At 42.8% G+C, this 16,826-nt stretch overlaps 1 protein-coding gene across 2 annotated transcripts in view; it reads right to left on the bottom strand.

The window, feature by feature from the left end:
• Positions 1-16,521, bottom strand: part of BACE2 (beta-secretase 2) — a 44,901-nt gene extending 28,380 nt beyond the window's left edge. The window contains exon 1 of one of the 2 annotated variants that reach the window (XM_062602542.1): positions 16,114-16,521. In XM_062602542.1, coding sequence (XP_062458526.1) covers positions 16,114-16,425 — 312 coding nt within the window. In that variant the 5' untranslated portion in view covers positions 16,426-16,521. The remainder of the gene's footprint in view (positions 1-16,113) is intronic. The other variant, XM_062602540.1, reaches the window with a different exon arrangement.
• Positions 16,522-16,826: the final 305 nt, after the last annotated feature.

Below are 16,826 nucleotides of genomic sequence, written 5' to 3'. Positions count from 1 at the left end.
CAGTTATTATGTGTTATTATTGGCACAGATTGTCAGTCAGGTTGTTTCAGCAATTTGTTTCTACAAATTAGTGATATTACAATATACAGTGGCTTTTTAAGCATAGACCTACTGTACACCTTTTTTCCTGTGTTACTTGGAATTAGCATTTACAGGCTAATTTGTAATTAACAGATTCAGAAGTCTATGCTTTAATATAGATTATTCATCTGTTTCTCTTAAGATACAGAAATAAAACTGAATTAAAAGATGAATTAGAGGAATCTTTGGGAGTGCTTCTAGATGTAGAGGCCTGCAAACTTAGACATAAAGTGAAAAAGCTCCCACAACACCACATTTCTGCTTGCAGAATAACATAATTTGCTGAACAGGTAAGACAAAAAAGGGTAAAAAAAAAGTCTGGTACACTGCCCCTGAACACTGGGACAGTGACAGGACTCTCCTGTATTTCACTGCTCTTAAGCAGTCCCTGGACTGGAGCAGCCAAGTCCTCATTGCTTTGCAGTACTTCACAGAATGGTTGAGGTTGGAGGGGACCTCTGGAGGTCATCTGGTCAAATCCCCTACTCAAACAGGGCCACCCAGAGCCAGCGTGCCCAGGACCATGCCCAGACAGCTCGTGAGCATCTCCAAGGATAGAGACTCCACAACCTCCTTGGGCAACATGTGCCAGTGCTTGGTCACCCTCACAGGAAAAAAGTGGTTTTCCTTATGTTTAGAGGGCACCTCCTGTGTTTCAGCTTATTCCCATTGCCTCTGGTTCTGCCACTGGGTACCTGTGAAAAGAGCTTGGCTCTGTTCTCTTAGCACCCTCCCCTCAGGTATTTATGTACACAAATGAGATATCCCCCCAAAACTTCTGTTTTCCAGGCTGATCAGTCCCAACTCTCTCAGCCTTTCCTCATAGGAGAGATGCTCCAATCCCTTAAATGTCTTCTTGTCCCTTCACTGCACTTTCCAGCATATCCGTGTCTCTCTTGGACTGGGGAGCCCAGAGCTGGACACAGGTGTGGCCTCAGCCGTGCCAAGTAGAGCAATCCAGAAAACAACTCAGCTTTTTGGCTGAAAACTGCATGGCCATGAAGGTGGAGAAACACCCCACCCAGAGCCAAATGATTCTCTGCAGCTTGGATGGTATCATACTTCATCTTTGAGGAGGAAGGGGCCCACATGTTACACTGAGGAGAAGTATTTCCTGTGGTGCTCCGAGGGAGGTCACCTCGCCAGAGAAAACATACCTATCTGCTACTACCTCCAAAAACATCCTCCTGTAGTCATAAGAAGGGTTTAACCAAGATAAGAGAGGTGGTGTGAGAAAGAAAAATGGAAGAGATTAATGACTTGTTAATGCTGTTTGTTTAGCAGGTGGTGCCCACGTTTCACTGCAACATCAGACTGGGGACACAGAGGAATGTGATTTATGGCAGCACAAAAACTTGGCCAAACCAGAAGGTCAAGTCTATCAAAGATAATTCCTGCTTTCGCAACAGCTGAAGTTTGTCACAGAAACCGTGGTGTGTTGGCTATGGAGTAAACAGAACAAGTGGCGAATGGAGGCTCTTCAGGGCAGTAGCAGATCAAGCCCACCAGAGCACGTTTGGCATTCGCTGTCGTTCCCCTCAGCACATTCCCAACTGGTGTCAGGACCTGGGATTTGACCCCATATCTATCCTACCTTTATATTCACTCTCTCTCCCAGCCACCTAAACCACTCGGCTACCCCTGGACACTCTCACACCTGCAGTGGGCCCAGCAGAAGACTGAGAGTCTTTTGCCCTCAATCTTTTAATGATCTGCACTATTAGACTGGGAAGAATACTGTTTTTTTGTTCTCTCTCTGAAAAGCAATAATCTCTTTCTTTGCCAGAAGATTACAAAGCACTATCTGGATTAGCCAATCTATCTGTGCTTAAGAGCTCTGCGTGCTTCTGTAGTTGAGACTTGTATTAAAATACAAATGCTGAAGTGACTGATTGCTCTGAAGGATAAACTTGCTAAACTAAATTGTGAGTTGAAATATGAGCATCTGACTCTGGGACTGATGAATAGTCATTTTGAAGAGAAATATTACAGGAAGTGCTTTATATATATTATCATTTTGACAATAAGGGAAGGCTATAATGGCTTAAAGACAAAAAAAATAGTCACCCAATCAATCCTGGTAACAAACCAAAATACCTATTCTTCATTTCTGTGCTTTCCTTTCTGCCAATGCCTTTGGTTCCTTAAACATTAGCATTCTTTCTGCACATGCCGTCTCATGTGGTATCTTATTTTTCAGGCTGAAATTTATTTGCTGTGTCTAAATTTATCATACAACACATCCATCCTATTCATGCTATATGAACATGTTTTGCTGTTGAACATGAGCTATTACTTGCTTATCTCAGAACTGTGTGAATTGTAGCAATTTTGTCTCATTGCCTTTTAGAAAAGATTAACCTTTTTTCCCCCCCTTTTTTTTTCTTTTTCCCTGACACAAGTCCCTATCCCATATCAGACCCTATAGCTGACAAAAAACTAAGTGGGTGAAGCAACCCTCTAGTTCACAGCTGAAGCCATGCCTTGCTCAAGGGATTGGGCTTTAAGGAAAATCTGGACTAGAACAAGCACAGTAACAACAATGATGTAGAAGTCTATAAAAATCTCACCTGTAAATAACCATTGAAAGCCTTGAACTGGCTTGAGACAACTGAGGAAAACTGATAAACAGATGTTTGGTTGTCACAGAGACCCCCTGGGAGCCACATATTTCAGAAAAAAAAGGGCTTGTATATGAGCCAGCTGGTATCTTCACCAGCCTTTCTCAGCGTAGCCAGCACTGCATGTTAACATCAAGTACACTCTTAGTTCTTACTCAGAGCAGTAAGGCACCCAAATGTTCACAAATTTGAGTGAGGAAAATCTATACATTTTCTGTATTTATACTGAACACGTTCTTGAATTGAACGATTAATGTGTGCCTCAATAAATGGAAGATTGAAAAAAAACCCACAAACACACCATGAAATTCAAGAATGAATGCAAGACATCAGTTATTTGCACTTAAGTACACACAGAGCTCTTGTTAAATCTAAAAACAAGTTTTCACCTGTTAGTAGGTGTATAGGAATTAAATTCATCAATTTTCTGATAATTACAGTACAGCACTGATGAGACAGTGAGACTAAGCTGAATGCCACTGGGACTAACTCTCATGTCTAACTGCAAGACTCATGAGGAATCAGTGCCCACGCAGCCTTAGTTTAGAGACAGGCTATGTCTAAGCATTGTGCCACATCTAAATTAGTATGCATCTCATCCAGAGATCACCCCTTTGTCCCCAGAGAACATGGTAGCCAAAAGTATTTTGGCTATTTATTTACTAACTCAACAGCTATAAAGAAACTGAAGAAATGCCTGAATTCCACCTCTACCACCAGCCTGATTCTTGGAGAAACACTCATAAATGCCATCGCTGATTTCATAGTCGTTGTCTCAACCTAAACCTCTCTCTCACTCTTAAGTCACCAAGCATAGTCACCACAGAGCAGATCTGCTGGGCACTGCTCAGCAGGATTTTAAACTCTTTGGAGCAATGGCCACACACATCTGATGACTACTAGTCCACAGTGCTATGGGTGCTGTAGCAGGACCTAAGGGAAGGGATAGCTTCTAGCTCCATAGAAAACACGAAAATGGCCAAGGTGGGTGAAGGGCTGCTCAAGTGTATTTCACAGTACAGGGGCACAGACATCACTGGCCAAGTCAAAAGGGTTTAGCTGTCCCCAGAGAGCTCCCTCAAGCAAACCTCTATACACTTGTACCCTTGCACTTAACCACAGCCTGTCTAGCTTCATTCCTGAAGAAAACCACTGTTAAATTATTTCACTTGACCTGAAGCTAAACTTTCTCTGTAAAAAAGGACAACCATCCCACTGAAAAACAACAAACCATCCACCTCAAGTGTTTTAGGCTAAATGTCTGCTACATCTATTATGTTTACCAGCACTACTTAGGCCATGATACTTCTACAAAAATAGTCTTATGTCAATCTATTTTAGAGTTGTTTTCTCTTTTAGGGAAATGAAAAGGAGAAAGGGACTTCTGCTAATACACTGCCTTTCAGAATGCGATATCCAAGGAGGGCTTTTTGCTTTGTTTTGTTTAGTTGTGTTTTTTTTGTTTTTTTTTTTTTTTTTAAGGAAATAAAATCAGTAAGCCCATGTTAATGCATTATATCCAGTGAATGATTACAGATAGAAACTGCATACAGTTCAGAATTTCAATCTTCTGAGGCTTTTGCTCTCCAAAATTAGCTTCCAATTTATTTTGTCAGGTCACCCTTTCTTTACCTCTATTGTTCATTAGACTCAGAGAAACTGCTGTCTGAAAAAGAAAAGGCCTTTTCAGTTCTTCTCTACCTAGCTTTAGAAGCCCTACATTATAAGAAAAAAGTAAAGGTTTGTTTTGAAACTAAAGCAGCAGCCCTCCAACTGTAGCAGCTGTAAGACAGAAACGTTATTTATTTGGGTTTTATACACATTTGCACAGAACCAAGCTATACTAAGGAAATTCAGGAAGACCTGAACTTACTAATCTTTAAACCTTTCTCCTGCTGTAGAAGCTCCTGCACTGTAAGTCACTGCCGTTGTTCCCTGTGCCATTAGGAAATACCAGAATTAATCAACAGCTATGTTTCAAACTTCAATCCAGCTTATGAAGTCCATTCCTAATGCTCTTCCTAATATATCTATAGGCTCATGACATTTTTTTTTGTCCCTTTTGTCAAAGACACCACAGTAACTTTGCCCTTCAGTAGCGGGCAGAAACTTCTCAGGAGAGATTCAGTCTCTCTATATTTCTACCTCCATTAAAAGGTCTCCCTCACACCAAAGATCTGAACTTCAATCTCAAATTTAAATTTAAGACCCTGATTTCAAATTGCACTGGAGATGTGAAACCAAGCGCTAAAGCTGCTCCTGCAATATTTAAGCACCGTTTGAAGGCAGTGATTAACTTTGAAAAAGGCTGCATTTCAGAGACAGGTAGTAAAAAAAGAAGTTTGCAGGATGGCAGTGAGAAAAATCAGAGTTTTGAGAAGGCTGCATGCCGGGTCTGATCTCTTCCCTCTCCTCCCCCTGTCAACGCGCTCTTGCAGCGACATGATTCTTTTCAGGCTTTTTTCCCTCCTCTGTCAAGATGTTAGTTTTGGAGACGGGTGTTTGTTAGCAAAGGTTTTTTCAAAACCTGGAGAGCTGCACAAAGAAGAGGTGAAGGCAGGACACTCCTGACACATCAGGTCTATCTGTCCTCCCCAGAACAGGCTGTTCTGAACAGCACTGCCATACCCACACAGGGGGGGCCACTCATTATCCTCCTAGCTGCACTTTCTATCTGCCTTCAGGAATGGCTTGCTTATGGTTTTTAGTGATTTTCTTCAAGAGCACCACTGAACGCTTGCATGATATTTTCTAGTAATTTCCCTAAAACACTGTAACAAAACCAAAGTGGATAAGCATCATTTTTCTCGTGTTTTCTTTGTCTATACACTGCAATAGTGAAAGACCAACCTTCCCAAAACATGAAAGCCAACCGACACAGAACAGTTTGGGTTGGAAGGGACCTTAAGGATCATCTAATTCCAACCCTCCTTTCACTAGACCAGATTGTCCAAAGCCCCATCCAACCTGGCCTTGAACGTTTCCAGGGATGAAGCAGTCACAACTGTTCTGTGCCAGTGCCTCACCAACATCTTAGTAAAGAATTCTTTTCTTAACATCTAATCTAAATTTATGCTCTCTCAGTTTAAAACCATTTCCCCTTGTCCTGTCACTACATATCCTTGTAAAAAGTCTCTCTCCAGAATTCTTGTAGGCCCCCTTTAGTTACTGGAAGATCGTGATAAGCCCTGAGCCTTCTCTTCTCCAGGCTGAATGAGCCCAGCTCTCTGAGCCTGTCTTCATAGGAGAGGTGCTCCAGCCCTCTGATCATCTTCATGGCCCTCCTCCGGACTTGGTCCAACAGGTCCATATCCCTCTTGTGTTGAGTGCCCCAGAGCTGGGCACAGCATTGCACATGGGGTCTCATGAGAGCAGAATAAAGGGGCAGGATCACCTCCTTCGACCTGCTGGCCACGCTTCTTTTGATGCAGCCCAGAATAAGGTTGGCTTTCTGGACTGCAAAAAAGTCCAGCTATGACAGGCACAAGGACTGGCCTTTGGTTATTCTGATTGTATTCCCTGCTAGAATAGCTGTGCCACATCTCTCGGAAAAGGCATATGGTCAGGCAGCTGCCCGCTGGTCTGTGCTGTCTTAAGTAACCACAGGAAGGTGGTCCTAGGTCTCAGCATAAACAAGTTGATGCAACTCCAGTGTTTTTATTTCCCAGATAATTAATAAAGGGAATACAACAGACGGAAGGCTTTTGATCCCCATTCCACCTGACCTATTTAGGATATTACCAAGGAGCAGAATTTGATTGTCATCATGGGTGTTTCTTAGAATTATACAGATGAGTTCAAAGACACAAAGAGAAAGCAGCTTTTCACTCCATAATACCGGGAAGACTGTGTGGTGGAGAGAGTAAGCAAAAGCTGTTAAGCTATGTCACAATAATGTGTTTGATTTATTAAAAATAAGAGCAATCATTTTTATTTGTATTTATTCTAACATTTTTACTTAAAAACTTGGCAGGGCAATTTAAAAGGCAGATTTTATTCTGAAGTAAAGTAAGATATGATTTTTTTTAAAAATTCTTTTTTTATTTAAGCAGCAACATTCCTCCCCCCCTGTTATTGGACTTCTTTATTTCTCTCTCTCCTTCTCAAACATGCACACTTTACTCTTTACCCTGGCTAATGCTGTAAAGGCAGCAGCTCTGGGAAATGAACTAGCTTTGCCTGTGGTTCATATATCATTACAGCTGTTAACCAAGTTCCACTATAAAAATCTTTATTACACAGGAGAACACAGAGGCATGCAGGAACGCAGCTTCATTTCCAGGTACCAGGTTGAGTTTGTAGGGCACGAAGTTAAAAGTCTTTGTCTTGCTCTCAGGTTGACACTAAGTCTGCTAGTACACACTGCAACAACACACAGAAGACAATCTCCTACTTCCCACTGCTCCGCATGTCAACCAGTACACAGGACTAAGCTATCTTCTACTTTGGCCAGCAGTTACAATCCGTTGTGTGATAATGGTAACTCGTGTTCTACAGCAGCCCAGGTCTGCTACAAGGAAGGCAACACATTGCTACTTACACACTGGAGCTCATGGTGCTCAGGCCACTGAATTGTGGAATTTCGTCTGTTACCAACAGCAAATGCTGTCGTACACACCTGCCGTGGAGACAGTTTTCAAACCTGAACAAAAATGTACAGGTGTTATCACTAGTGCTTGGTCACTTGCCAAGAAAAAGGTCAACCCAAAGGCTCACCAGAGTGCAGATGAAAGTTAGCTTCATCTGGAACATGTAACACACGCCAATATTCATAACTACAGCTGTTGAGAAATTTTCTGAACTCTTTCTCCCCTCACATACATTATTTATCTCAGCAGTTTAAATGAAAAAATCTGGTGCTTTAAATCTTGCAAAAAGTTTGTGGTATTCCCTGAAGGACTTTGCACACGTGGTGTAATGAGAAGATTATCCTGTGACAGATAAGCTGAAGCACTGTGACTGTATGAGATGCTATCTTGCTACAACACTTATCTGACTTTTGGAAAGTGTGACCACCTTTGGACTCTTCTGTGTTATTTGCAACCAGAGAGCCACCAAGAAGAAAAATGAATGAATTAAATAAAAATCTTTCTAGTCATAGAAATGTACCGGTGGGACTGATGAATCATTTTCTGACATGCCTCACATTTCACTCATACCCATAGCAGACATCTACCACACAGCATAGCAAATGAAAGTATAGGTCTTTTCATACCATGCTTATGCAGTATGGTAATATTGCCCTGAAGACCTTCCAAATTGGTATGGTATGCTCTTGAAAAAAAGCTACAACTATCGATTTCTTATCCTGCAAACACCAACAGTCAAGGTTTCTGTATCAACAAGTATCACAATGGAATTTCAAAAGTAAAGTTTCCAATTACGTAGAAAAAAAGTGAAAGAAAAAAAACCTCCCAAAAGATTTCGAAGTTGCAATTTCCAAAATAAATCTGAAGCCTGCAGTTGAAATAGACACCCTAGTATATTATTTTCTATGAGAAAAAACTATTGCTGCCAAAGGCAATCTTCAAAATACACCTCCTGCTGGCCTGATGTATTTTGTTTTCCTTAATACTACCATGACCTTTTCAACGGTGGACACACAGGAGCTGACCTTCCATATAGTGGCTTAGCAGGTAAGCCTTTTGTTTCTGCAGAAGCCCCAAATGGCTGATCTTCTCTGGTATAATGCTTCCTATGGCAGCAAAATAAGAAACTTTGGCCTTGACATGAGCCTAAACACAAGCCGCAGCACAGTGGCGGGCTCCAAGGTGCTCTTGCATGGACCACTGTTGCAGGCAGGCACACAAATAAAAATAGCTGCCAAAAGGATCCAATTACTTGTTCCCTGTCAAACGGCAGGAGCTAGCTTTTAATGCGAGAAGGCTTATGCTCCCGCTCAAGTAGAGAGGTGACTCTCAGTTCTTGAGTTGTCATCTGTTCTTTAAAACAAAAATGCCAGTGGGAAAAAGTAGTGCTATCAAGCAGCTTTAGATCCCTAGGAATGGATTCATGTGTGTCTCTATGTAGGAGAAGCTTACTAAGTGTTACTGCAGCATTAATACCTTTCCTCTTTTTAAATAAAACCAGAGTAGCAACAACTTTGAGACAAGCATTTTCCATAAATACATGTAGTCTAGCTACAGCAGTTTTTGCTAGTAAGTAGGTACAAAAATAAACCAGCCATAAAGCTAAATAAAATCAACTAATTTTAGTGCTCACAAGCTGAGCAAAGGGGACAAAATCTACAAGTAATTTATTTTTCACAATTCTTAATTATTAGTAAGCAGTGGTGAGGGGAAAAAAAACGATTGTAGAGTGCAATTACTGTCTTAACAGATTCCCTTCAGAAGAGCCTTTTAGTTATGACACATAAATTGTATTCAATGAATTGTGCTTTTCACTTGAAGAAGTTGGTGGTTTTTCCCCCATCTAGCCTATTTTCCTGAAATTCCCTCTCCACCATACCCCACAGATTTCATCTATCTGAGGACTCTCACAAAAAAAAAAAAAAGGCAAAACAAACAAAGGTCTAGAACTTCTGTCATCTGGTGTCCTCCCAGAAAAATACTCTTAGACATAAAAAGACAGCAAGAGCAGAAGGAAGGACAGGCAAAAGGAAGATGGAGAGAAGAACTCTTGAGGGAGGAAGGAGAAGAGGGGAAAAAAAGGTATTATTTTATCAACCTGTGGAAAAAGAGGGAGCAAACACTCACTCTGGCCCAAGGTTTTCTGAGGCCACAAGAGCTGACTTTGCTAAGCGACTGCTCTCAGGTGTATGTGGCTAAAAGCCCATAGGATAGACATGCCTGGAGGAAGACTGTCAAAAAGGCGAGCACATGGGCAGTAGCAAGTTCAGCAGCCAAACTTCCATCCCAAGGGGAGAAAGTTTACCAAGCTCCTCAGCAAGGCTCTTGGCCGTTTCTGGGCTGCTGCAGCCTTTGCTGTGCACAGCACGCAGCCGCTGCTGTAGCAAAACCAAACTGCGCAGTTGATGCAGACATGCTTTAGGTGCTGCCAGCAGTAATGGAGCTTGCTCCGTGTTGCGGAACCACCCATAAAAGCACAGGAGATTGCTCATGCGGAGGTTCCCATTGTCACAAGCAGACTGTTACCAAGCAGAGTTAAGCTAGTTTCTACTAGCTCAGTTCTTTAACGCTTCAATCCAGTCACATGGGTAGCTGCTATGTAGGCATATGCAGAGAAGAGAAGACGGAGCTAACGTTATTTTAAAACTAAGGGAGTTGATGTGCAGAAAGTTGCGAATAAAATCTATTTTAGTCCTGGACTATTTCAAGTGCCTTGAGGGACACTGAACTAACGGATAAAAATTGAAATATAAAACTTTTTATTATAACAGCAGTCTGGTATCTGCAGAAAATGTACTACATTTGCTTCATGAATTCAGATCTCCAGAGCAAAACCAGGCTGAAAAGCAGCAAGATGTATGATAGTCCCATCAATGGCAGGAAAAAACACTTCCTTTTTCTGAGGCAGCTGAGTGCTGCCTCCCTTACTTTGAAGATCTGTCTTATTCTGGGCAAAAATAGGAGCAACAAGTTCCTTCATTTATTTACACAAATTATGATTAAATCTGTATTTTAGAACCAGTAAGAAAAGGGAGAAACATGTCTGATTCATACTGGAGATGCACACAGGCAAGGATACAACATTCTATCAGCTTCTTTTTTACCTAATGTGGCTATACTTGACAATGACCAGATAACATTTCAGGTCAGATTCACTTCACCTACAATAAGTGAGAAATTTTCACAGCTGATAAAATGTGGAGGCAACGTAATAGCTAACATGTCCTCACAGACTTGAAGTTTCAAGCGCTCTTTATGGCAATAAAGACCCCTGCAAGGCACAGTAGTTTTTAAATCTGTTTTGCCAGACACTATCCCTAGAGCTCGAAGCCCTGTGGTTAGAGGAGGGGAAACAAAACCACCATCACAAAATAGAAAAAAAAAGAAAAACAGTCCTTCATAATCCCAAGCATCCAAGCATCCAGGAATTCCACATGGCCTTTCTTTTGTCCGTTTGTTCATTTCCACCTCATTTCTATTCCAAATCCCAATTAATTTACTTATTAACAGGCAAAATAGTTATTTGCTCACCTTCTACTTCCCCTCTTTCCAAATTTAACTGATATTTTTGCCTTCATAGGGAGTGAAATGCAAGGAGTGGAGAAAAGCGTGAACCTGATACCTATTGCCACCACTCCTATTCCCCACCACGGACCTTTTGCCCCAACCCACCAGAATCCAAATGCACAATTGCTACAGTCAATGACCCTGGATTATAAAGCTTTCACTGTTTCTCTGAAGGAGAGAACTAACTTTTAAAGGAGCAGTTAGTGGGGCTCTAATCTGCCTGACCCTGGGACAGAAGCACATCCTGAGGAACAACCATGATAAGCCTCTTCCATTCAGTGTCACCCTGCGCAGATAAAGCAGGACACTGCATTGCACTTACAAACACAGCAAGGCAAAGCCTTGCTACAAAGCAATAACTGTGCTATACTCAGGGGAGCTACATTGCAATTAATAGTCACGCTTTAGATTATTTTCGTAGTACAGGCTCCATTACCTCCATTCAGTTCCTTTTGCAAGGGCTACTTTTGTATGGAAGGAGGTGCCAGAATGCTGATTTGTAAAGGCAAGGATCTTTCTGTCAACACAAACCTGGTATGTTTGTTTGCTTTATCTTTGCTCAAAAAACACTACTCTCCACAACACCACAGTACTGTATTAGTCACTACTAATTTACTAGTAATAAGTTCAGCACTAATATTAAGGTCAGTTTCACCTTGTCCTTTTTTTTTGCATGCATCCAACAACAACAACCCCCAAGACCTACCCAACTCATCATGTAACGACAGCAATATTTTGCATTTTGCATTTCAATAGTATTTCCATGAGAGAGACCTGGAGGGATCTTGACACTGCCACCTCAAAACACTTCAATATGCCAAAGCATTTGTCTTTGCTTCTCAGGCCTCCCTTTCAACTTTCATAAAGAGCTCAGAAATAAACACAAAAGACCCACGTAATTATTAAAAAAAAAAAAAAAAGAAAAAGGAAAAAAAGAACGAAAGGGAGAGAGAGCTGAGCTGGAGGTTGCCTTCTGGTACTTGAACCTGGAAGGACCACATTTTCAAAACTTCTGTATCTAGAAAGACAGTAACCCCCCTTTCGGCTAAATTAAGAAAGCAGAGCTTAGCTTCTTAGGGAATAGCACTGCTCCAGAAATTGGGCCCTTATCACTTAATATAACAAGAGTAGTGAAGCGATGAAATTACAAGAGCAGTTGAATCTTTCCTCATAGTCTTCATTCCTTCCAACACTTAGGAAATAAGAGTTATCAACAGTTAAGGAAGAATGGCTGCATGTTCAGAACTCACTAATATGTGTGTTCATCACCTTCAAAATACCAAGCTGTAAATTATAAGAGCACATGACACACTTGAGGTGTTTAATATATATCCTTCTTTATCCTTCTTTTATTTAATAGCCAGAAGAAATTGAAGCAAATATCCCCTCCAATCAATTACATGGGAACTGGAGTCTGTGTTTCACAGTGAAAACCATTAGACCTTAAAACGTTGACCTTAAAACTCAGAGCAAGTTTACAGGCCAGGTTTTTATTCACCCCCTGCACAGAACAAACTGCCATTAGGAAAAACAACAGACAATACCTCTTCATGCATAGAATGAAAAATTGACACTGAAATTTCAAAAAGGAGCCATGGCATTCAGAGCACAAATCAGATCCTATCGTGGTTTCAATCACACCACAGCTACATGACTCTGAGCTCTCAGAAGGCACATGCCCAGACTCTCTTCGCAATGAAGTTGCAATAATAACATGTACCTGGTCTCAATAAAAACAGAATTTGGAAATACAGTGGGACTGGCAGGACTACCGCTACCTCATGCAATGATAACTAGCACAAGAGGCAAGATGAGACAAGAGTACTTCCTTTGCAAACATTTAATGCACTCCAGATGGACTTCAAGAAAACTGTGAAGAACATGGGGTGCTTTGAGAGTCTGACTATTCTGTTGGTCAAAAGCTCATTCAAGAAACAAAATTAATATGAAGAGAGCTGCAGTGATAATAGTGAAATAACCCCAAATGATCTTTGACTGAATTCCTCACAGTGCTTATAATCTCAGCACAGACAAAATAATAAAATATAGAGCAAGGGAATTCCATTAGATTATTTAAAGAAATAAGAAGTAAGAACAGTGCACACAATTCATATTGGGCTCTTGCCATCTCTGAGTTAAATCTGGACTTGGAGAAGTGCACCTACGTGTAAAGCACATAATCTGTCAGAAGTAGGACACAATAATACATCCATGAAATAAGAGACCAATCTATCACACTCTTCAATACAATAGACCTTCTTTTTCACCTTTCACACATTTCTTAAGTAGGTCTGTATGTGAATGAATGAGGATTAATGGGGTTAATGACAGTTGACACCTACCTGGTAGCTAGTCTGGAGATCTGATACGATTAGGAAGGACACTGTATTGTAAGACTGGAAAGGATCGGAAATACTTTGGCTGCAAACACTTTGCAAAACTGGATTGACTGCATTTAGGGTTCCTCTTTTGAAAATAAAATAAATTTGACTTCACACAGCTGCTCTATTTTTATATTGTCAGAACAAGTGTTTCAGAACTGCCATTGTGAAACTCAGTTCTGTGCTGTATTTATCTGCTATATGACAAATCAGAACTGGAACGTAAGCCAAATAGTCTGCCTCAAATGACCTGAAAAACAATTTTTTTTTGTAGTAGCTTCCTTCCAAGAACAGAAATTAAACAAAAAAAAAAAATATCTAAAATTGCAATTGAGCAGTAAAGCTGAAGTCTTTCACAAACACTACTAGCCCAGTAGCTTTCAACGCTTAACACGCACACTTTCAAAGTCACAGGCACCAGCACTACTGCTACTATGACATTAAGTCTTGTGCCTCTTCTCATAACCTGCTATTTGGTCTTTGTCCACTACAGCCTTGTTTGCGTTTAACTATCCCCTCTCTGTGACACCATCTGGAGCAGCAGCTCTGCTGTCCACCTTTCTGCTCCGCAGAAGTGAAGCCGTGCTGCTCTGCAGCTCTTCATCATTGCTTCATCCTTCTTCCTCTTTGGCAAAATGTCAGGGCAGCATTAACCCCTGTACAGTTTCGGCAGTCTTGAGAGAGGCCTGGGTAAGGAAGGGTGCTCATCTGGAGGAAAGTCCCATGCTGGAGGGGTGCAAGAGCAAAGGAAGGTGCCCAAGCATGACTTTACACTGAAGCTTCTAACATAAGGGAAAGCCAGGTTGGGAGGAGATTTAAATCAATATGAGACATCTTTCTTTTTCTACCTGATCATGGCTCACTTTGACTCCAGCAACTACTTGCCCAAGGAGCTTAAGACTATTCCAATGCTTGGCAGTATCAAGATACTTGCTTTTAGTACCAGCGCTGTGAAGGATGCAAGTAGCACTAGCCTGTAGTGGCTTTGCAGCTTTATACTATTCATTGTGAAGCAGAAAAACAACAAGTACGTTTGTGATCTTGTCTTCCAGTCTTCCAGTTTCAGGCAGGGAGTGAGATAACAAATTCATCTCCATCAGAAGTAGAGAATAAATTTTAACTGCACTCTACTGAGTCACTATATGCCAAGATCTGATTTTGGAAACACAAGTGCATTTATAACCTTGCTTACAACCTTGGTGGGCCTACTCGTGAATAAAACTTCACATGCGCTAAACACCAGTGGCGGTCTTTTAAATAATTAACTTTGCAAGATCTCAGAACTAGTTCAAAATAGTAAAAGCTTTGCAACCAGATTCAGATTTTCTTTTTTTCAGATGGAAAAAAAAATCACCAAGGCGTTTATCTGAAACCTTACATCACATGCAATACAAGTAATACTAGCTGTTAAGTGTAAGTGAAGTCTCCAGGTGCACTGAGGGCAGCACATTTCTCCCTCTTAGACCTCTAGTCACATTATTAAAAGCCTATCATATTTTTCCTTCTTCATTTCTTCCAATTTCAGAATCCCCCATGACATATAAGGAGATGATAGGCTTGACAGTCACTTTTTCTACCTGAAATTATTTTTTCATTTAAGACATCCTGAATTGGATTATTAGTCCTATCAAACCCGGTACCTTGATTCTGGCAGAAACCAACACACTCCCTGGAGTAATGAAACACACACAATGCCAGGCTAATGGAGCTACTCAAATATGCAGCACACAACACGGAAGAAAAATTATTTCACGGCCTCTGTGGCTATCGGGCCACACCTTGATACATCAGTCCCAGTTAGCTTTCACTTTTTAAACTCCTTTTATTGATCATAAAATAATGCTACACTTTCTTAATACATGTATTGATCTTACCATCATGTATTTCAATTACGGTGACGATGTGACGTCAAGGTGTAAAAAAGATTGCTCACGGAAGTCCAGAAATGTGACAACGGCTGAACACTTTGCTGGCTAGGCTTTTTGGCATTCAATGACTTTTTATTATGTAGAGGAGCCAAAGAAGAACAAGGGTTTGTTGTTTTTTTCTTTTTTGTGCACACTGGGAACGTAAGGACCTAAACTCCCAAAGCAAACATGAAGTTCTGAAGGAAAGCCCTGAGGGCTTTCAAGAAATTAATCCCCACTCAGCTGACTAGTCATCCCCACCAGCAGCCCAGCACCGCTCCCCCTGCGATCTCATGACACAGATGAAAGAGCAACTACGCTGCAAAAAAACTTCAGCAATGCTGGCGAAAGCATACGGGGGAGATTGAAGGAAACACGGTCTATTTGAAAACAATTATTCTAAACACACGCATTCTTTGTGTAGTTAATCAGTAACACATGAATTCCCGAAAGAAGGGGTTGGTTTTGCCTGCCCATCACTTGGTTTAGCAGAAAGATTTCGAGTGATTCTGCCGGGAGGATCTTTCAGAGCACCCGATCACAATGAAACGCAGCTTAAAAAATGAAAGAATGAGAAAAGCACCCTCTGACTCCAAACCACAGCCATTTCGACTGACAGAACAGCTCGCTTCGAACCAAACCGCTATCAGACACACACAGCCTGAAACCGGGCACCAGCCCCGCAGAATTTCCCCAGCAGTCACCGGCCATCGCACCGGGGGGCACCTGGAGACGAGCCTCCCGCCCGGCCCAAAGGAAATTCGTTGCCGCCGCAGCCGGGCACGAGCACCGTCTTTTGGGGTAGGGAGGGGAAGGGAGGCGCCAGCATTGAGCAAAGGAAGAAAGTTGAGTTTGGGCCGAGGGGGGCGCCGGACTCCCGCCTACCGAGTACAAGTTTGCCTCCCCTTCTAGTTGTGTCCCCCCCTCCCCCCCCCAAAAAAAAACACAGCTCCCGGCCCGCTCCTACCGCCTGCGGTGGGGTCCCGATCAGCATCTCCAGGTAGTAGCCGCGGCCGGAGTCCCCCTGAAGATTCTCCACCATAGCTAAAAGGTTAAGGGTGCCCCCAGGATCCGAAGCCAAGGCCAAGCCGTCCGCGCCACCGGGGGCCTCCGGCTGCCGGCTGCTGCTTGCCGGGCGCAACACCACCGGGGCGGGTAGCGACCCGCTGGGGGCGGCCGGACGGGACACGCGGAGCGGGAGGGAGAAAAAAGCGCGGCAGAGCCCCGCTGTGCCGGCCAGGAGAAGGAGGAGGCAGGGAGCCGCCAGCGGCGTCCCCATCCCGGCAGCAGCGCGGGGGCCGGGGGCGCTTCCCAATTGCAGCGGCTTCGGCCGGAGGCAGCGGCCGCCTGGCTGCTAGACTGGAGCAGCCGGGGCGGAGGGGGGAGGAGGCGGAGGAGAAAGAAGGAGGGAGCGGCTTACCCACGCCCCGGCTTCATCTCCCCCTCCTCCCGAACCGAGCTCCTCCTCGCGGTTCTACCGACTGCCCGGGGACCGTGCGGGAAAGTCGCTCCTGACCGGCACCTATGGAGAAACTTCCCGGTTCGGTTTAGCCTAGCCCGTAGCCCAGGAGCGTGGCGGCGCGATGGGGAGAAAAGTTTCCGAAAGCCTTAAAGGGAGAGCGGCGGAGCGGAAGAGAGGGGATCCCCGCTGCGGGAGACGGCCGGGATTACGGTCCCCTC

Source organism: Pezoporus occidentalis, unplaced genomic scaffold, assembly GCF_034315485.1.
Source record: "Pezoporus occidentalis ecotype Australia unplaced genomic scaffold, CSIRO_AGI_Poc_V1 ctg77, whole genome shotgun sequence".
Taxonomy (NCBI): Eukaryota; Metazoa; Chordata; class Aves; order Psittaciformes; family Psittacidae; genus Pezoporus; species Pezoporus occidentalis.
Note: the sequence above shows the minus strand (reverse complement) of the source record. Positions and strands in the feature narration are given on the sequence as shown.